We start from the raw sequence: 21,982 nt of genomic DNA, 5'->3' as shown, positions 1-21,982 counted from the left end.
ACCCAAACTGCCGGCACGTGTGGCGGCGCGTGGGTGAGGGTACAGTAGAAATTCTGTGTATTTTTGCGATCCTCGTGTTGTCACGAGCGCGTAGGATTTCGCGGATCTCAATTTGGAGTCCATTTGAGCCCCAAATGGATTTTTCATATTGTGCGTCTCACGGGTGCTGTATCGTCGAGCCATTGGATTGCACCCAAATTCAGATATGTCGTTCTACATTATTTCAGGATCGTGTAGGACTCAACGGATTGTGAATCGGAGTCCCAGATGCTCCGAAATCGCTAACCCTGGGGCTGGGGTTTGGATTTTAAGCGATAACGCGATTTTGGCTAATCCGACCGTCCGTTTCGGACCAAACTCGCAGGACTTGGGTCTTTCTCTGTGAGGAACCTCTAGAGAATCCCAGATCTGCCATCGGAGATCGTGGACCCCACGGGGTTCCGGATCGGCCGGTCTGGCAGTTTATCGTTTAGTAAATCTTCAGGTCTTTTAAGACCGTTCTAATTGTTTGAAATGCTAAAGTGGGCATAGGATTGACGTAAAAATGAGTGCACGCATTTCTAGGAGCCAGGGGTCAAGGTTTTTAATTTAATATTTTTATTGAGCAGTTTTAATAATTTAATATTCATGGTTAATCAGGCACCAGAGGCCAGGCTGAGCCCCAGGAGGGACCTTCAAGAGGTCCAGCTAGCTCTGACCAGCAGTGAGTGGACTTTCTTTCATAAATGATTTTATATAAATGAGTTTATAAAATGAGTTTTTATAAATGAGTTTATCTGAATAAATTGATATTTGATCTTGAATAAGTTTTGTTGAACGTTTTCCGAGCATGACTTGTGCAGTAACATTTCTGTATCTCTATGCTGCTTAGTTGCACATATTAACAAGTTATAGAAAGCAGAGTTTGAGGCTTGTATAAGATAAGATAGCAGCATAATTTTAGATTACAGTTATATTTTCCAGACTTCACTAAATAGTTTATTTTTAAACCACCATGTACCCAGTTATGGTGATTACCCTCAGATGGACCGATGTCTACGGACATCCAATCTATGTTCAGTTCTGTCAGTGCACTTGACATTGCCTCACGAGTTTATGGAACGCTCGGACCGTGAGTGCCAGGATTTGCGGCTCGGCTGACTTGGTGTCCCGAGACCTGCCAGGATTTGCGGCTCGGCTGACTTTGTGTCCCCAAGACCTGCCAGGATTGCGGATCAGGCTGACTACGGTCCCCTGGATTCTATCAGAGCGGCTCGAGTTGACTGTGTGTCATCGAGACCTGCCGGCGGATCAGGCTGACTATAGTCCCATGAATCCTGCCAGTTTGCGGCTCGGATGGACTGTGTGTCGTCAAGACCTGCCAGGGGAATTGACGGATTTACAGGGGTACATCTAGGTGGTAGTTTTAAAGGAATTTCAGTGCTCTTATGAAATTATTGCTTTCAGTCATTTTATACCAGTTTTCTCGATATTCGTGCATGTTCTATATCTGCATAGATACGTATACATATTTATGTTCTATATAAATGCTTTGTATTTGAATACAGTCGAATTTTAGATTTACATACCTAATTATTTTTACAACGGGGGTTACTATAGTTCTAAATTGTTTTAAGAACATTATTTTTGTCCACTCACACTTTTAAATTGTTTTTCGCTCCCAGGCTGTAGAAGTGCGCAGGAATTCACCACCGGGCCACTCCTAGTCCCCGCGCCACCAAGCAACGTAGGATTTTGTTGTAAAGTACTTAAAAGTTTTGTAAATTTATAGAAAATGCTACGATATCTAGTTTTAGTGGGAAATCTGAACTGTTGATTGAGTTGTTGATTTATTCTGGCGGTTGGTGTGAATATAATTGCTTGTTTAATAGGTGGAAACTTTTGGGTTTGGACAAATTACAGGGGAGACTCTGCCGAATTTTCGGCAGGAGTCTAGGGAAAGTTTTATTCGTAGTTGCATCAGGAAGGGTAAAAAGGTCATTTGTGCCCGACATTCGCCAGGTGTCGGACACGCACAAGATTCGACTCGAATTCCAAAGTGGTATTGGGATCGGGTCCTGTCACAAATAGCTTGAAGGTCCATATATTTCCAAAATATGCCTACAAGAAGACTGCAGTGCATTTTCATGCATGACATATGCATAAGCTAATTGTTTTTGGTGGGGAATTAGTTAAAGTTGGTGAAGTAAGTGCTGTAAGTAGAGGCAATACTCAAATCCGATTTTTACTTCCCTTAAGCCTATAAATAGTGAGGTTCTCCAAGCTTACAAACACACCCCAAGGGGGAAGCTCTCAAACATCTCTCTAGAGCTCATCTCCCTTCTCTCCCTCAAATTCTCTTAGTTTTTCTTTCAATTCTCAATTGTTGTAACAAAACCCATTTGCTAAATTTTCCTTTATGTTTTTCTTAGTTGTACTTTATTTTTCATTATTATGTAATTTCTTATTTTAAGTTTTCAAGTTTGATTAGTTTCCAAGTTTCAATTACGGTTCTTGTTCTTATTCATTATGCTTATAAGTTAATATGCTTGTGTTGAGTGATTGATCACCATTAAAACTTGTATATTAGCTATCTTGGTTTGAATTAAGAGTAGACACCATATGACTTAATTCGAATTGAACTATGAATAGAAAGAGTATGTATGGACATTCGACAACAGGTATTAGATACATGCTTGGTTGTTTAAAACATTCTTTTATGCTTAATGGATTTCTAATGCTTAATTTATGTTCAACAACAAATGATCAAATTAAGGAATTAGGGATACAGGGTCAGGACCAGACACCATGGCTTAATCATATTTTAGCTAGAACCAATATGTGAATCTGAATTGAACTTGCTAACTTATTTGCTTGAGTTAGTTCTTTTCTTTCTTTCTTGTTTTCTGTTTTCTGTTTTCTGCAGGGAATTGAATTTAATCAATCTATCATCAATCCTCGTGGGATCGACCTTGCACTTACATATGATATACTACCGAGCAGCTTGTCCACTTGCGAGTATCACAAGTTGAGGATGCAGCTGAATCTAACACAACATTTATCAAGTTTGTGTTGATGACTTCATACTTTCAAGGATTGACTATTAGACGACTTGTATATGAGATGAAGTGACTTCGAGACTAACATGTTTCACTTCATGCAACATAGTAAGAATGTCATCGAGTTCAACAAACGATTTGTAAACCAAAGTTTGACACATGAAGAAGATAACCTACACTTTTCTAGTGGATAAGGTGTCAAGTAAATCTCGAAGACAAGATTTATTTTAAGGGGGGTAGAGTATGAACACCTGGAAAATTTGTATTTTTAGTTGGTGAGAAAGGAAAACTTTTGGGGCTTAAAATAATGAAAGTATGAGTTTTTAAATTTTTGGAATTTTTAGAAATTAAGTTGGATTCTTTTATAGGTTATTTTAAATTTGTAGAAGTGTTGGAAAAATATTTCTAAAATATTTTGAAGTTATTTGGAGAAGTGGAGGTTACAGTAAAATAGTAAAGGTGATTAAGAGTCTGTACCAATTTGTTCACATGTAAAAATCAAAGGGTTTATTCTTTTCCCACTCGAGTGTGCTATTTGTTCACATGTTATTCATAAATTTTTTTTAAAAAAATATGACATAGTTACATAAGCACAAGACTAAGATTCATGAAATGGAAAGCATGTAACGAGTAAAAGATAAGAAAGAACAATTGTACAAACCGGAAAATCAAAAGAGACCAAACTTTAATTTATTTATTTTTTGAAGTTTTCACAAATATGGGTTCATAATAATTCAGATCTAGGATCAAGAATCATGATATTGAATGTAAAGTTGAAGAATCACAAGAAATTGACCTTGGTTGTGGATGCTTTGAAGTTTGATCCCGTTAAACTATGTGGGGATGAAGTGAAGGAGAATAGTGAGGATGGTCTTTGGAAGGTGTTCTTAGATATGGATGGGTGAGACATCCTTCAATTAATTTTATTTAAGGAACACCCACTGGGGTCCACTAAGAATTTCTTTTGAACGATCCGAACCGTCTATTTTTCAAGTCTTCATTCATATATTATCCATGCAAAACAAATAAAATAAAAAATCATAAATAATTAAGTCATCTAATTGTGCTTAACAAATTCGATGAACATGCTTCAAGAAACTAAAACAACAATCATATTCAATTGACTAGTCAAATAGATTCGGATTCAAGAGATTTTTTTGTGATGATGATCTTTGAATGAATAAATAAAACTTGGACGTTCGGATTATTGAAATACAATTTCGGGTCCCTCAACTGAAGGTCCATGTAAATTACTTTGATAATATATATATATATATATATATATTACTAACCAAATAGTATTTTGGTGCACTAATTGTATCAAAAAATAATGACATAATAATTTTGAAAACCAAATTTTTTTAAAAAAAAATCTTTAGATTAAATTCAAGCAGAGAATAGGGCAGGGAAAACTCTTGTTTGAGGAAAAAAATGTTAAATACTCGCGTCAGTGTGATGTCATTAATGCTAAAGATCTTCAGTATATTTGCAATTCTAGTGTTTGGAGCAGTGTTCTTTATGGTGCTCAGATTCTCCCTAATGACATTAAGTGGAGAGTTGGAAATGATTGATGACATCCTTTTTGGACTGACAATAGGTTTAGTTGACATTATGCTCTTACTGATTTATTTCAGGAAATGTTTTAGTTGAATGTGAGTGATTTTTTGGATTACTCTGTTTGGGATATCAATTTGCCTAATAATATATTGTGAATTTGACTGTCGGTACTCATGCTCGGTTTTCTGGTAGTGGTTCTGATCAATGCATTTAATACCTCACTTTCAATGACAAGTTTGAGGGGGATACCTTGAAGTGGAAGTAGAATTTTATTTGGCAGCTTGCTAGTCCACCTGAGGTGAAGATTTTTCTTTGGGTTATGTGTCATAAAAAGCTACTTGTTCGAGAAGTGCTTCTTCATTGGAATCCATTGGGCAACTATTCAAAGATTGCAGAAGGGGTTTTGGTTCCTCTATTGAGAATAATCACTATGATATGATGGATTTTGAGGGACTGTTTTTTTTTTTTTTCATCGGTTAAGACTTTACATTCTAAAAGAGTTGTAGTGCATGGTTTGCCATGGTATCAACTTTAAGGTTTTTTTTATGCGAAAAGAAAATTCCGAAAAAAATCATATAAACCAAAATCGAATTCTTTATTTACAAAGAGAAAAAATTATCAGTTTTGGAAATTCAATTGTTTTTCAATCATCATTTTCCATTTGGGAATCAAAATAAAATCCCAATTTATAACTTCCGGCATTTCCCACCACAATTTCGACTGATGAAGTCACTACACTAACTTGCGACGCACAATTTCAACCCAACCAAACAAAAAATAAAAAAGAAAGACTTGTAACGCACAAAACTTGCAGTATGAGTTTCCAAAGCTATGTTGTAGACGTGTGGGGCAGTGAAACCCTCTTAGACCGCCACCGAATCACCCACCCCATCGTCATCAAAAACGCTCTTTCTGTCTATTTATACGAATTTGGTAATTGTTTACAAAACCAAGGGCTGCAAACAACAGACCAAAACCAGGGTCTTTTTTAAGGAAACAAAAACAGTTCTAAAACCTCGGAGTTACTTTCTTTCTTTCATGATATTCTAGAGAGAGAGAGGAAAAAAAAAATAAATAAAGGGTCCTCGCTTCCCTTTTAATTCTCGGGGGCACAAACACAAAAATCTCACGCCTATCTCTAGCTTCTCATCCGATCTGTGAGCTATCTCAGCAACAAATTCAGATACCCATCTGCTCAAGGCATCAGAATTTCCAAATTCTTGTTCTTGATTTTTCATTTTTTTAATTTTAATTTCTGCTTGAACTCAGTGACGTGCGCTGGTGTTTAATCATGGGGAGTTGGAGAGGGCAACAAGGTTACATTTATTCTCAACAGCACATTCCCTGGACTAAACCACAGAACAGAAAGCCGCCACAAGGTATATATATTTATAATTTATAATTTGAAGGTTTTTTCATGAACACTGGTTTGTAAGTCTGTTGAAGATTGTTTCTTTGAGGTGGGTTTTTAGTTTGGGAAATTGGGTTCTTCTTTGATTTTCTTATGGTTCTCTGTTTGTGTTGTTTATGAATTTTGTTCTGTTTCTTGAGCCGCTGAATGGGTTGAAGTTTGTTTGTTTTTGGAATTATGCATTGGGGTTCTACCTGATTTTTCTATTTGCTTTGTATATTTATCTACCGGCTTCTTTTGTCTCTGCAGAACAAAGTTTCATGACAAAAAGTTTTACCAACGGGGAGAATTTTTTTATTAAGAAAAAAACAATCTTAATTGAGTCGGAGACTAATGGAGATATATCATTGATTGAGGTTTTAGAAGTTAATTAACAAACAAATCTTATTTTGTCTCAAAAGCTCTCAAAATCTACCAGACAGCTGAAGATTTCCCAAAGAAAAATTTTCTGCTTTTTTCCATATCAGGAGGAGCAGTATTGGTTTTGGTAAATCCCTCGCCCAACTGTAGTTAACCTTTTAGTTTCTTTTCCCGAGCTGGAGCATGTGTGGTTCTGTAAAGAAGGCTTCATTTTGTATAGAAGTTTTACACTATGAGGTGAGCTAGGCTGTTATGATGGTAGAAGTTCTTTGTTTTGAATGATTACCCTGTTTGATTTTGTCACTAAAACAGAGCGGTGTTCGAATTAGTTGATATTTGTATATGTGTAGATTTTATTGCAACGAATATGGTTTTTGGCAGGGCTTTATATATTTTTGTTACTGTGTTCAGTTGCTTGTGTACCTGGGAAGTGTAGCTTCTAATATTTGAACTGCGAGAGTTTTAATTTGCAGAGTATTGTTTCATTTTTGTTAAATTCACGATTTCTAGCTGAAGCTAGGTTGCAGACTTGTAGTGGCATGTTTGGTTTTGGAAATAAGGTTCTGGCTGATTTGGTTAGTTTAGCTGTTAATGTTAACTTGATATGGATTTTCAATTTTGTCACCGGAAAAAAAAAAAAAAAAAGTGTGAAAATGCTGTTGAAATCGCAAAAAGCACAACAGTTATCTTTTCGGTTAGATTCCCATTGTCGTTTTTCTGTTGGATTTTCCTGTAAATGTTACAGTGTATGTTTGGTTTTAAAGAAGGGTGACGACATTTTTTGTTTGGAAATAAGTTTCTTGCTGATTTGGTTAGTTTAGCCGTTGATGAAATCGCAAACAAATTTGTCTTTTTCGGTTAGATTTCCTTTGTCGTTTTCCTGAATTTTTTGGTTAGATTTCCTTTGTTGTTTTTCTGTCAGATTGTCCTCTATGTATATTTATAGCATTACTTCTCGAGTTTGTATCATATTCCGTCTCCGTGATCCTTTATTGCATCTGTTTCCCAGGTTGCATCATATTTCCATCTCTGTGATCATTCATTGCATCTTTTTCCCTTTCAAGGAAATTGTGATTCTTTCTTGAATTTTTGTTTACTTGTTAACCAAATGTATCATGTTCTGTAGTTTTATGATGATTGAATTGACAGTTTTATTTGTTTTCTCTTACCAGATAGTTGGCAGTTCAGTGTGCCGCACTGGGAAAAGAAATTCTGTTCGATTGTTGGCTCAGTTCCATGGGGAAAACTCATAGAAACAAAGAAGTATATGTATCTCTATGAAAACATCGTTCAGTGGAATGATTCTGCTGGTGAAGAGGCATTCAACAATGCAAAAAGCCGGTTTTGGGCGGAGATTAATGGTCTACACTGTAGCATATTGTTGCCGGATCCTGACATTTATATCGATGATATTGATTGGAACTCCACCATTGATCCTGAACTGGTTTTGGATTTGGAAAGGGAACCTAAACCCTCCGATTATAAAGCCCAAGAAGAGGCTGTTATTCTCGGCAATCCCCCCCTTTTAAATCAGTCATTTTCGTGCACCGGATGGGGTGATGAAGAAGAGGAATTCAAAAATAAAGAAAATCCTGACAATTGGAATCGTGGATGGAATGAAGATAATAAAGAAAATCCTTGGGAACCTGTTTCTGCTCAGAGTAAAGCAGGTGTAGGAGGATGGGAGAACAATGCTAGTGAATGGAAGAACAATACTGGTGGTCCAAACAACATGTATTATAGACGAACTGATGGAGCTTTGTGGGGAAAGTCGGATGCAAATAGCAGGAAGAAAGAGGGTGGCAGTTGGTACAACTCAAGATACAAGACGTCAAGATTTAACGGCGATGACTATCAGAAAGATCGAGGGTGGAGGAACGGAGGGAGAAGGAACAACAGGGTTCATGTTGGCTATGAAAACCTGACTTGAGGCAGTGGAACTTGGCGATGTCAGCAAATTTAAGACTGCAATGGAGTTTGGAGAAACCAGTTTTGTGAGAGTATGCCGTACGTATTGTAGCTTTTTCTTTTCTTTTTCTTTTTTCTTTCGTTTTATTGGGCTGTTTATAGGGCAGGGTATATAATAGGTGGTACTAAGAACTGGGGCAAAAGTTCAGCAAATTCTATTAATTCAGTTTGTATGTGTTGCATTTTGGTCATATGTTGATGAGAACTCGCCTGAGATTTTGTAGGTAGCCTCTGAAATTAGGTCACTGCATATCTTAGGTGATATGTTCGTTGATTGTCCACAAAAAATGTATAATCTGACCAGAATGTGATACTTTCTCATGAAATCTCTGCAGTGTAAGTAAATGTAATACTTCTCTTGTTCTAAGTGCCTTCAGTCATAATTTTCTTTTATTCTTTGCTGACAGAAAAAAAAAAAAAAAAAAACACAAAGAAAGCACGAAAAAGCCAAAGTTTTCTTTTATTTTCTTGTAATTAGGAAGATTTTAGTGGGAGTGGGAAAAAGGAATTTGATGAGAATAGCGACGTATGGGTTGATGAGTGTTTTTATTTACACGTTTTATGTGCTCTCTGGAAGTTGTCGTTGTCTTTGTTCTCTTGTTCCAATGCCTTCCTTTATTCATACTTTGTCGGAAGGCATATTGAACATCAGTGCCTATCAATATTCATATTTTAAGTTGGGAGCAGGTAGCACAGTGGTCGCCTCCCCCTTTTCCCCTGATTGACACTCCAGGTTCGAATGGGGTTTCTTTCCTCCCAATGTAACCAAAAAAATATATATTCATATTATAAACAGACTACATAGTCACTTGGTCAATATTCATTTATAAAGAATTGGGGACTGCCATCTTCCCTCATTCATCATTTTGGGTGGGGAAACATTTTAGCCCTACTGATGGTTCTCTCACTTTCTTACAGTACTATAGGGGTGTTGGGGGTGGGCATTTGATTCGAAAAATTTGCATACTTATCGTATCGAGTTGATGGTTTGGTTTAATTAAATTATTATTTTTAATAATTAATGGGTATCAGAATTATTCCAATTTATTTTTTCTGAGTGTTTACTGACACATGGGTATTGGAATGATTTCAATTCCACTTTTTCTGTGTCTACTTACACACACAAAATAAAGAATAATGAGAGTTCCATGGTAAAATCCATAATCAAACACCTTCAAAACTAGGAATCAGATGAACTACGAAGAGTAGTTGATTCAATTCCAATGGCAAATGAGCATGGGTAATTGGAAATGCATCCATATAATACTTTGAACACAATGTTAGGTTAACCTCAATGTTGGCTTGTTCCACCCGGAAAGAAATTTTAAAAAAGTGGACACGTAAAAGTTTCGTAATTGACTAAATCCCGATCTATGCCAGACCTAGTTGGTCGTACTAAAATACCAAGTATAATTTAATTATAATTAAAATTTGAAAATTGGTGGTTACCAAATCGCCTTGAGCCCATTTACAGGGTTTCTTTATCAGGAAAGGCTTTTTGGGCAGGTATCAGGCCTCTTTCTAGCAAGAACCCATTACTAAAGAATCCACCAGAGGTCCATTGTCAAAAAAACCCCAACCCAAACCAAGTCCCAGAATAAGGTTTGTGAAATCTGAAGACTGTTGAGGACGGAGGAGGAGAGAGCGAAGCTCGAGGAGGGTAAAGGGTTTCTGAAATTTCTGTACCGTCTCGTTCACACATTGCACATAAACTGTTCGTTTATATGTCTCACTGAGAAAAAGGGGGAAAACTGCGCTAGGTAGTTTTGTTTTTCAGTAAAGTGCCATGACTATGGAGGAGGATAAACCTTCAACAACTGTAGCAGAGCCATCTGTTGCAGCAGTCCCAATTGCTCCAGTTCGACCTCCCGTACCGAGGCCGCCTGCGCCACAAAATGGTGAAGCGAGGGCGAGTACGAGCGACTCTGATTCCGATTCGGCGGGCCCTCCCCGAGCCACCGGCGTTTCGGGTGCCGAATACGAAATATCGGAAGAGAGCAGAGTGGTGAGAGAGCGACAGGAGAAAGCAATTCAAGAACTGTTGATGAAGCGCCGTGCTTCTGCTCTTGCTGTTCCCACTAACGACATGGCTGTGAGGGCTCGTCTTCGGCGGCTCGGCGAACCCATTACTCTTTTTGGAGAAAGAGAGATGGAGAGGCGAGACAGGTTGAGGATGATCATGGCAAGGCTTGATTCGCAAGGCGAGTTGGAGAAGTTGTTGAAAGTTCATGAGGAGGAGGAGGCTGCCGCTTCTGCTGCATTGGAAGATGGTGATGATCAAATGGTTCAGTACCCTTTTTACACTGAAGGATCCAAAGCTTTGATGAATGCGAGAATTGACATTGCAAAGTACTCCATTAAGAGGGCAGCTTCGCGGCTTGAACGGGCTCGAAGGAAGAAGGATGACCCAGATGAGGATATGGATGCAGAGTTGGACTGGGCTTTGAGGCAGGCATCAAGTTTGGAACTTGATTGTAGTGAGATTGGGGATGATAGGCCACTTTCTGGTTGTTCTTTCTCACATGATGGAAAACTGCTTGCCACTTGGTATGGTCTCTTTACCTCTCTTTTTTGGTGTCTGAATTGTAAATTTAGTTAATTGCTAAATATGATAATTCATGGTTTATTTCCTGCTATTTGATTTTTGATGACTATAGCCATCTTGGGTTGTAAGGTAAACATATGAATATAAGTGAAAAAAAATAAGTCAACCTTTTAATATTATTATGCTAACTAGGTATTTTTAGGATGGCTAGCCAAGATTTATTGCTTTGCTAGTACTTTAGATTTTGTGAGACTTATTGTATGTAGAAGAGGTTGGACTGATTTGCTTGTGTTGCTTTACCTTTCTCAGTGCTATAAGTGGAGTTGCCAAGTTGTGGAGCATGCCTGAAGCAAAGAAGTTTGCCACCTTGAAGGGACACACAGAGCGCCTGACTGATGTTCAGTTTTCTCCTGTGCATAACCTCATAGCAACTGCTTCTGCTGACAGGACTGCAAAGTTGTGGAACACTGAAGGATCTCAGCTGGTGACCTTTAAGGGCCATTTGGACCGTCTTGCACGTATTGCCTTCCATCCATCAGGAAAATATTTAGGTACAACTAGCTTTGACAAGACATGGAGGCTATGGGATGTAGAAACTAGTGAAGAGTTGCTTCTTCAAGAAGGTCACAGTAGGAGTGTCTACGGGATAGCATTCCACCCTGATGGATCATTGGTGGCATCTTCTGGACTGGATGCACTTGCTCGTGTTTGGGACCTCCGTACGGGTAGAAGTATTCTTGCCTTGGAAGGCCATGTCAAGAAAGTGAGACTCTAGTTTTATCTTTTATATTTTTAATGCAATTAATTTTCATTATTTGTCACGTTTCATTCAATTATTTTAACATTCTGTTATCTTTCAGGTTCTAGCACTCAGTTTCTCAGCAAATGGCTATTATTTAGCCAGTGGGGGTGAAGACAACACTTGCAGGATATGGGATTTAAGAAAAAAGAAATCCATATACATCATTCCAGCACATTCCAATCTCATATCACAGGTCAAATTTGAGCCTCAAGAGGGATATTTCTTAGTAACTGCTTCATATGATTTGACAACAAAGGTACACTACTTTTTGAGAACCATGATTTCTAAATAGAGAGTGAATTTGGAGTTATTAATATTGATTACCATTTTATTGGTTCATATCTTGATTATGCAATATCTCATCTTTGCCAGATATGGTCAGCCCGAGATTTTAAGCCTGTCAGGACGCTCTCTGGACACGAAGCAAAAGTTACTTCTTTGGATATTGCAGGAGGTAAGTTTCCTAATCAACGGTTGTGCATATTCTTTTAATTATTACGTCCTGTTTTCACCCATTTAAGTATGCATGGACTTTTTGGTGTATGACTATAGTCTGTACCAAGAGGCATAGTCCAACGAATAATAAGAAATGATTTTTTTTTTTTTTTTTTTTTGGGGGGGGGGGGGGGGGGAATGCAGGGCTGCGTCCATCCTGCCCAAACTTCTCTTTTTAAATTTTTTATTAATTAGTTACGATATGTATTGTACACACCTTTCAATATGTATGTATATACATATATACACTCCTTTTACAATTTTTCACCCCTCCCTAACACTGTACTTTTAGAATCTAGACATTTTTTCCTCCCTTATATAGTAAGTGCAGATAACCACTGTACCAGCTTTCTCTGTGTACAATCCGATGTTCTTGTCATCATATTTTGACTTCACCAACTTAGATCTCGGTATTACAGGTTAACTTAAGGGTATAGCCTTTGTCAGAATAAAGTGAGAAACTGTAGTACTGGCCTTCTACCTGCCCTTGTGGTTAAGTGCGCTTGCACTAACTCCTAGTGGTCTTGGGTTCGAAGGTTGGTACCACATTCTCTACAAAACCCAAAAAAAAAGGAAACTGTAGTTGATTCAATTGTTTCCTTGAAGCAGGTTTATTGCTGTCATCTTGGTCTTGATTGATTATCTCTTTATATATTTCATTGACGAGAAGAATATATAAATGAACTCCCTTAGATTACATTGTTTTGATACAAAGAATGATAACTTCAAACAGTATTGACTCACCAAGATATTTGCTTCACTTCTTGAAGACATTACTTGAAATCCCAGAGTTTTAAGAATTTCTACTTCAACCCTACTAGGTGCAATTTGTAGTTGTATCCTTGGGGAAAACCCTGAATACTCTATTTCCCCCTTTATGTGTAAAATATATGAATATCTCTGCGCCACCTAGCCTTTCTAATTATGTCCCATAGACCCCGTTGTAATTTCCCTTACTCTTTTCTTTTCTATCCTTCTTAGGTTTTTCTTGGAATAAATAGTTTTTAAAAGTTTTTCTTGTCTTGCTTGTGGTTTTCTATTAATTCTGAAAGTAAAAGTGCTTAACCTGCTTGGATTTCTTGGAGTGACTACTTGTTATCTAATTGCTTATGTTGTTGATGATGGCAGATGGGCATCAAATTGCTACTGTATCACATGACCGAACCATCAAACTATGGTCCAGCAGTACCAATGAGAAGGATCAGGCAATGGATGTAGATTAGGACCTCCTCAATTCTCCTGAAAATTACAAAGGATGAAAGTGTTGGTCGATCTTACTTGGGAATACATGGATTATAGTGAGACAGTTCATCCAGGGTTAAAGGCTTGGTTCTAGTTCAAAATCAGAAAGTTGGTTCTAGCTGTAACATCGTAAGGTACATGAGATAATGTCTCTAACGACCTGAAAGACATCTAAAATGCCTCTTTTAGAAGGAACCCTTGCTGACTGGTAGATATTGGTATTCAAATTTTTTTTTTTTTTTTTTTTTTTTAAAAGTTGTGAGGCTCTGTGCTGCCAGTGGAACAGTGTTTAGTCACGTAATGTTAAATGCTGAACTTTTGAGTGGAAAGCCTTTTATATCCTCTTTGTTTGTCTTTTGATTATGTTTTAAATTAGCTTGAATAAATGAGACTTGGATCATCGATAAGAAAGCAAAGAATAGATGAGGAGTTGATGACAAAGAAGAGAAGCAATTAATAAGAATCTGGACAGTAGTCAGAGAAGCACCTCAAATCTAAGTTAAAGGAAGATTTTCTTTTCTTTTCTTGCCATAAATTTCACTCTCTTCCTACATTTATCATAATCTTGTTTTCGCTCCTATATTAGTTTGGGATCATGAACTTCATACAATCTTCTCAAAGAGCCATGGGAGCCCTTTCGACAAACCCTTTGTTCTCCATGGCAATAGGTCTCGTGTTATCTGCCACTTATTTGTTCCTTTTCTCTCTTATACAAGCTGATCGTAATGGTGGCTTCAGTGTGGAGCTTATTCACCGTGACTCTCCCATGTCTCCTCTCTATAATCCTTCAGAAACAGTCACAACGTGTGAGAAATGCTTTGCAGCGTTCCATTAACCATGTCAATTTATTGAGCACAACTTCATTCCCTTCAAACATGCCTAAATCTACAATAATATCAGACATGGGTGAGTATCCATGAAAATATCAATAGGTACACCTCCTTGGGAATTCTTAGGCGTTGCAGATAGAGGTTGCTTGCACCAACTGTTACAAGCAGAAAGCACCGATCTTTGATCCGAAAAATTCCAAAACTTATGCAGAAATTTCTCGTAGCTCAAGCGAGTGTCAATCTGTGAATGGAACTTCTTCCCTTCCCAATGCAGAAGAAGTTTGTCACTACACAGTTTCTTGTGTTATGGAGAGGGATCCTACAGCAAGGGAATTCTAGCCACAGAAAGAGTCACTTTTGGCTCCACTACTGGCCAACCAATTTCACTCCCAAAAATGGTCTTTGGTTGTGGACAAGACAATGAAGACCTCTTCAACAAGAATGGATCAGGCATGATCGGCCTCGCACGTGGATCGGTGTCTCTTATCTCTCAAATGAGTTCTTCAGTTGATGGGAAATTCTCCTACTGCCTTGTGCAGGCCTTTTCAGGACTCAACTCTTCAAGCAAAATGAGCTCTGGCAGTGAAGCTGTGGTTTCTGGTGCCATGGTGGTTTCTACCCCCTTACTTCAGGAGACCGAAAATCTTTTTATTATCTGAGGCTGGAAGCAATGAGTGTGGGACGTAAGAGATTGCAATATAACGGTTCACTGAGCTCCTCATTTGCTTCAGCAGAGGGCAATATTATAGACGATTCCGGGACTATGTTGACATTGCTACCACAAGACTTTTACAATAAGCTGGGATTGGCAATGAGTAAGGCCATATGGTCAAGACGTGCAAGTGATCCTCATCGCTTCCTATGTCCTTGCTGCCGGACCAAATCCGGTGCTATCAAAGCTCCGTTAAATACTGCACATTTCACTGGTGCAAATGTGAAGTTGACTGCAGTGAACACCTTCTTAAGATTGTGAATGGACGTTGTCTGCTTTGCTTTCAGACCTATTAAGCGAAGTGTCGCTGTCTTCGGCAACATGGCACAAACGAATTTCTTGATAGGCTATGACCTTAACAAAGATACTGTTTCTTTTAAGCCTACTGATTGCACCAAAAATAAATTTGGTGTCATAGCATAGTGTGGTATTGTCCCATAGCAGAGTGTTCCGCAAATAGAAGACATAATGCTGCACATTTCAACTTGTCATTTCATATATAGAAGCATAATGTCAATCAATTTAAGCATAATGTTGATTTTATCAAAAAATAGAAAGCCATAAAGTTGTATATCAGTAAATCAGTAAATGTAGGTAAACATTACAATATTATTCCCGCATCAAAAAAAAAAAAAAATTTACAATATTATTCATTAATAATTTGGAAGTCTTGCCTACTGATTGATTACCCTAAGCCATGGGTTGGCATTCCAAGACAAGTTCAAACCTGGCCAATTTTTCTCATCTTCAAGGGCCAAAATACAAATCGTAACTCTAAATTTATCACATATCAGATCCTTTCTTTAAAATAATATAAACAAATATAAATTGGAACCATCTTAAGGATGTCAAAACTTCAAATCACGCATTTGTATTTTAACTAAAAGATGTACTCTAGCATCCCTGGCTTTGACCCGTTTACGGGAAATAATACAGTACAACATGCTTCATCCACCAGAAAGGAAATGTGCGTGGATAGTCCATGAATGTTAATAAATTAGCCAAAAGTATTGCGCCCCTTCCGCATCACTTGTACCAGCCAGCAAGGAAAAATCTCAGCACGAAACAGAAGCAGCAAGCAATGGCCTGTTGCATGTAGGCATTCAACAATTGCAACATTTACAAATTACACAACTAAAACACAAATATGATCACAGAATATCAATAAATTGTCCGGCATGCACCTTAGCATGCATCTTAACTAAAACACCAAAGAATGCCGTATATTTTCTGACAATATGCCAACTGTTCACTAGGTTTCCACCTGGAGACATAAACACTAAAACCCATTCTTAATAGATGGATATATTTTGCCTAAAACAATCAACTAAGATTTAAACCCCAGGGGATAGCTCAGTTGAGGAGGTTAGGATTGGAATATCTCATGGGATTCAATCCCACCCAATGTACCAAAGAAAACAATCAACTAAGACTTAATCTCAGAAAATTGGGGTGAAATATATGGATCCTTAAGCTGCTGGCTTCTTACTTTTTAGTAACCAATCTACTTGGGTTGGTTTTATACTTACTAGGTTTGGAGCATGACTGACATGGCATAATCATGCCAACAGTATCAACTTATTGTCCAAATGGTGAGAAACAATAACACTCATATGTGCAGGAAGTATTTACAAGTTCAGCTGGATCTTTCCCCATTTAGCCTAAGAATGCAGGTCATAGGCTTTTGCATACCACACAAATATCTTGTGGTGATGGAGGTGGACTCAAGATTACATGCAATAAACATGCAGGTTATAGGGAAAAAAACATGAATAAATAACCTGGAAAACTAGAAGATAGATGCAAAGTGACTTCTCCGTCATCCTGCCAAATCGTCTTAGAAAAAAGTTTACAAGTGTCCCATCATTTGTCCCAGTCAGCAGTCCAGTGCCAGGATCAAACCTGAAAAGTAAAAGGAAAGATATTTATAGTGATCATTCTCTATGATGCCTCCAGCAGTTCCTAATCATAAGTTAGAATTCACACAAAATTACTTAGGAAGACGATGCCGTGGACATGGAACAATGCCAGCAAGCTGAAAAGAAGGTAACAAAAGATGAGGTGACGTACATGTCATGCATTTTAGCTGTCATATATGAGAGAGAGAGAGAGAGAGAGAGAGAGAGAGAGAGAGAGAGAGAGAGGATTATATCAAACCTGGGGCAGTGACAAGAGAAAGTTCAATACTTGAGGGACAAAGAAAATCAGAAGTGTTTCACTGAAACCAAAATTCAAAAGGATAAACAAGAGTCAACCATCAGGTAATGTATATGAATGTTAACAAAAGCATAGTAGACAATAATGGAAAGTTATATGTCAGGAAAGAAGCAGCGTCATTCCCAAAGGTGTATATATATTGTTGATCTTCAGATTTCATTGCAAGAAATTTATTGCAATCAGATTGTTTGTGGGGTTAGCTCAGAAGAATTATACCTTTGACCCCTCAATCAATGCTAGCATTTCATTCATTTTTTGTTTAACTAAAAGGTCAGCATGATGAGATCCACATTTTTTCTCACTAATTGCAGTTCAGTTGTACATCTCAAGGTTCACTTTAACATATTTCTCTTGTAAGAGGAAACATCAGGGAATGTCAGCTTTTAAGGGTGATTGAGGGTGACATTATATCTTAAGCAACAGCATAAACAACCAGGTATTGGCAAAACGAAAAAAGAAAAAGAAAAAGAAATGGAAAAAGAAAGAGAAAGAATCAATTGAAACAAGAGTTGGGGAAGGTGAGATTATTCGGTTCTAGATCGGATCGGAGATCTTGGGGGATTGAGGAGCAGGGTTCTTTTTCCTGCAAGTCTTTCAGGTCTTTTCTTCTCTCTACCACCAGGGATGTCTTCCCCCCTTTCATCTCAATCTGGAAGGCAAAGAAGGGTCATATAGGAGTAAGGGTTGAGGAATTATGGGACAGAATTAAATTTTGGGCATCCCTTTGGGCTTCGGTTTCGGGGCAGTTCAAGGACTATCACTACTCTACCATCATGAGAGACATGATGGCAGTCTTAAGATGATTTTACTGAAGTTTTGTGTTTTTTGTGTTTTTTATACAGATTTTTTTCAATCTTAGCCTCTTGATTATTAATACAATGTTTCTATTCCAAAAAAAAAAAAATTGAAACAAGAGCGACTAACAATCTTATAAGTTTCCATCTATGGCATAGACTTGAAGAATAGAAAGCAATACTAGGTTCCTGAATAAAGAAAGGCATGGATTTTCTAGGGTACCAAAAACAAGATTGGGAATTCCAGTTAGAAAATTATGTATGTAACAAAAACTTAGCACAGAATTGCAAGCAATAACTAAAATATGCAAATTAAGGTCCCACATATTATTAGTATTAAAATGAAATTGAAAGATAAGGGAGAACACACCTAAAATGGCCTAAAATCCCAGCTACAGCCATCGTCATCCCAGCAAAGTATGTGTATGTATCTCCAACAAAAGCTGAAGAAGGATACCTAAAATAAGGAGAAAGGAAATGGTAAATATTTTATGAAAGACGAGAACCATAAACCTAAGCAACTCAGTAAAATAATACAGAAAGCAACTCACCAGTTGTAAGAGAACAATGCCAATGAGGTGGCTAATAAGGGTTGGACAAGATATAGAGAGAATGCATGTGCCATCTTATACTCAGAATCTGCAGATGCTCCAATTTGCATGATATTGTGTATTAAAATCTGCAGATCAGTAGATCAGTAGCATGTGTCATTTTTATAATAGAGCTGGAGGGCCAGTGTTTCACAAGTCTTTATACTTACAGCAGATGCAATGACGACTGTCTGCCCAACTTCAAGGCCATTCAAGCCAGCATGAATGTTGATGGAGTTTGTACAGAAAACCGCCAAAAGTCCCATGTATAGCTTGTACATCCACCCTACATGTATAAAAAGAACATAAGATACAAATTCATTTCTCACTTTCTTAGAGCTATGCAACTATTTTTATGAGCATACCTAGATCCAAAACCTCTAGCCCAACATATGGAATAAGAGGCTTTGGTATGATGATAGTTGTATGTCCGGCATAGGCCATCAGCAGAGGTAGAGCTGCAAAGGATGGCAGTAGTAGTTTCCTGCTCCCCAAAATTAGAAGAAAACGCATAGGAACTCAGTTAATTTGGAGAGCCATTTTGAAGCTAAAATATTTTGCAATTGGTATAAATATCTAGAAATAACTGGATACTCACACCCTCCAAGGTATATCAAGAACATCATCTACAAATCCAAGCAATACCATAAAGCATATGGATGCTAACGCTGCATTGTACTCGACTAGCCACTGCATGATTGAAATGTTAACACTTTAGTCTTCCACCATCCAAACATATGGCCACAATTTACAAACATGAAATTCAGTAGAAGAAGCCTTATGCAAAAAGGATTGAAGTTCATGTCAGAAAATCAAAGAGTTGTTTCTCCAGCTCAACTTGCATCCACTCCTACTAGTGCCATCATCAATCTTCATCCACACCTCAAAACCATCTTAGCTCTCATATCAGTTGTCAACTCATTCTAACTCTAATTCCACAATGTCAGTACTTCTAGTTTATCCTTTCTTATTTTGCCACTTCTAGTTCATTATTTTCATTCCAGCAGTCCTCATTACATAGTAAGAATACAAAGCACGGTTATTTTATGCTTATCCTACAAAACTCTAAATTAAAAGTTGTAGCATTCACTGCCCTCAGCAACATTAGTTGCAAAAAAATAATAATAATGAACACCGGTTCTCACCACCATATCCTCTACTGTAATCCATTCAGTATTCTCCAGACCACATCATCACCAGTGGGGCCAGCTCTTCCCTAAGATCATAACACCATGGCTTAGGAGCCCAAAAAAATTAAAAGTCCCCATGTATTTACTGTTTAATAAAAGCTAACTTTCCTTTTAAATTTTACTTTTTTCCTTAATGCGCTATTTAAATTTTCCCACACTATACAATAGTTTCCATACATATTACAAAGAGGAAAAACAGCCCCTTCATCCTTTTTGTCTCTTATAAATTATCACGATTGTTCTTCTTTTAGATATTCTTTCACATAAGAAAAATCGCTACAGAAAACCTTTAATCTACATTTCCTTTCCTCTTTTAGACTCTTCTTTCAAATAAAAGATTTAGATAGTCAAGAAACATAACATTATCAATTGATATATTAAATACCAGAGGGTCTTGCACTTTTAGGCTCTAGTTGTTGACTTTAATCACCACCAGTGCCATTCCCTCCAGCCTACCATCATCACAAACCACATTAAGCTAAGGACCCCTACTACAGCAAGCATACTCACCGCACCACCATGGCTCATTGAGATTGGCTGTGATCTTATTATGCATTTTGATCTCCCTACCCCTCAAGTGGTGGGAACAGTTTCTTCCCTAATGCCTTTAACTATGTAAATAACTACATTTAAAAAGTAGGCAAACAGATAACAAACAAACAGGAATTCTCATGTTTCACCAAAAGCTAATAGTTTCACCTCTGAGCAACAATAAATTGCAGAAATTGTAAATTGAAGTAAAGTTATGTTCCTGTATTCAATGAAAGAGAGCAAACTTACATTTGAATCTGCAGTGAAGTTGAAATACTGGAATAAGATTCCCAAGACCAAGAAAACAATTCCAACAACAATACCCAATGACTCAGGCCTGTAAAACACAAATGGAACATTAACTATAAAAGATAAGTTGGGGGTATGAAACATCAGATTAATATAATAGACTATTTATATTTTGGAAAAGAAAAAAGAGGATCTTCTCCATTGTACACTTCATAGTATTCGGATTTTGCATTTTCTAGAACAAACATTCTGAAATAGAAAGCAAGATTTCTCACTAAAATCAATTTCTAGGGAATACAAAACGAAAAGCCAAAGAAAAAACTATGGATGATAATCACAGTGCCTTAATTGTCCATAATCATTGATGCTGCAAATCATCAAACTTTCCATAAACAACAGTCTAAACAATGAGCTCCAAAGACTCGGGAACAGAGATGAAACAATTGAGCTGCAAATTTAGCATGCAGCATAGGTTCTGCCCTTAGAGATTGGAAACGGATAAACTTAAATTTGACATAGCTCACAGCTATATAATTAAACGGACAATTCCAATGCATGAAGCAGAGTAAGTCATTTAATATTCAGCCAGGATAGTATATAAGAACTAAAGACAATGCCCAGTACAGAAATTTGGTTAGCCAAAAAAAGTATAACACATGCCAAGCTGATAAATTTGATTTAAAAAATACCAAATCTTGAACATGCCTGATTCATAACCATAGTCAAATCCTTAATGTAACACATACACAGTTCATCAATTCAATCAAAAACCAATCCTAGCACATACCAAACTCATAATTTCAATGGGAAAAAAAAAAACTTTATACAGATAACTAATATATCTTGAACAAAGACTCACACTTTGACAGTGCCCTGCGGGGTACCCTTTTTGTTAATGTCATAACCAAAGAGGTTGCGCTTGAGAACGTATCTGGAAGCCACGGGGATCATCTTAACGGTGACAAAGAACCCGGCAAGGCTGAGAGCCGCATTGATGAGAATCGATTTTCGAAGCTCATGTTCGATCTTGTAGTGATAGAAGATGAGATAAAAGTATGGGACTGAGAAGAAGAGCGTGAGCTTGAGAATTACACCTGACTTTGGCGGTGCAATTGGCGGGTCTGTTAATGGAGGTTCTTGGGGTTTGGGTCGTGTGGTGGTATCGTTTGGTTTGGTTTGTGCGGACGAGTCTTTTGAAGCTCGCTTTCGAGCTGCCATGGCTCTCTCTCTCTCTCTCTCTCTCTCAATATTGGTGTCTCTGATCTGAGCAATGTAGTCTTCTCTTCTTCTCTTTAATTTCTTATTTTATTTCTTTTATTGAAACTCTGCGTTTTGACCCGGCGAGTCGTGACTCAAGACTGTCCAGTTACGTTTCTCGTTGTCGTCATTTCTCCAATAGAATTCTGCCACCTCATCAGAAAAATTGGGCTAGAACTATTTTCTCAGTCATA

The 21,982-nt window shown here is 37.5% G+C and overlaps 3 protein-coding genes and 1 pseudogene across 3 annotated transcripts; 3 read left to right on the top strand and 1 right to left on the bottom strand.

Annotated features, from left to right (window-relative positions):
- The first annotated feature begins 5,537 nt into the window (after positions 1-5,537).
- LOC117636113 lies at positions 5,538-8,701 on the top strand. Its single transcript, XM_034370576.1, has 2 exons — positions 5,538-5,974; positions 7,539-8,701. Exons 1-2 carry the CDS (start codon positions 5,887-5,889, stop codon positions 8,294-8,296), a joined length of 846 nt encoding a protein of 281 aa, XP_034226467.1. The 5' UTR covers positions 5,538-5,886; the 3' UTR covers positions 8,297-8,701.
- A 1,113-nt stretch (positions 8,702-9,814) lies between these two features.
- On the top strand, positions 9,815-13,859 carry LOC117633766 (U4/U6 small nuclear ribonucleoprotein PRP4-like protein). Its single transcript, XM_034367526.1, has 5 exons — positions 9,815-10,881; positions 11,189-11,642; positions 11,740-11,937; positions 12,054-12,135; positions 13,305-13,859. The coding sequence occupies exons 1-5, from the start codon at positions 10,121-10,123 to the stop codon at positions 13,397-13,399; spliced, it is 1,590 nt and encodes a 529-aa protein (XP_034223417.1). The 5' UTR covers positions 9,815-10,120; the 3' UTR covers positions 13,400-13,859.
- A 629-nt stretch (positions 13,860-14,488) lies between these two features.
- Positions 14,489-15,461, top strand: LOC117633768 (annotated as a pseudogene).
- Positions 15,462-15,549: 88 nt separating this feature from the next.
- Positions 15,550-21,815, bottom strand: LOC117633767 (UDP-N-acetylglucosamine--dolichyl-phosphate N-acetylglucosaminephosphotransferase). The gene is made up of 11 exons (XM_034367527.1): positions 21,391-21,815; positions 20,532-20,619; positions 19,160-19,251; positions 18,927-19,045; positions 18,732-18,847; positions 18,523-18,650; positions 18,342-18,428; positions 17,118-17,178; positions 16,955-16,995; positions 16,742-16,862; positions 15,550-16,046 (listed from the first exon to the last, which is right to left on the bottom strand). The coding sequence occupies exons 1-11, from the start codon at positions 21,747-21,749 to the stop codon at positions 15,987-15,989; spliced, it is 1,272 nt and encodes a 423-aa protein (XP_034223418.1). The 5' UTR covers positions 21,750-21,815; the 3' UTR covers positions 15,550-15,986.
- Positions 21,816-21,982: the final 167 nt, after the last annotated feature.

This window comes from Prunus dulcis, chromosome 7 (genome assembly GCF_902201215.1).
Source record: "Prunus dulcis chromosome 7, ALMONDv2, whole genome shotgun sequence".
NCBI lineage: Eukaryota > Viridiplantae > Streptophyta > Magnoliopsida > Rosales > Rosaceae > Prunus > Prunus dulcis.
This window is presented reverse-complemented; position numbering and strand designations above follow the sequence as displayed.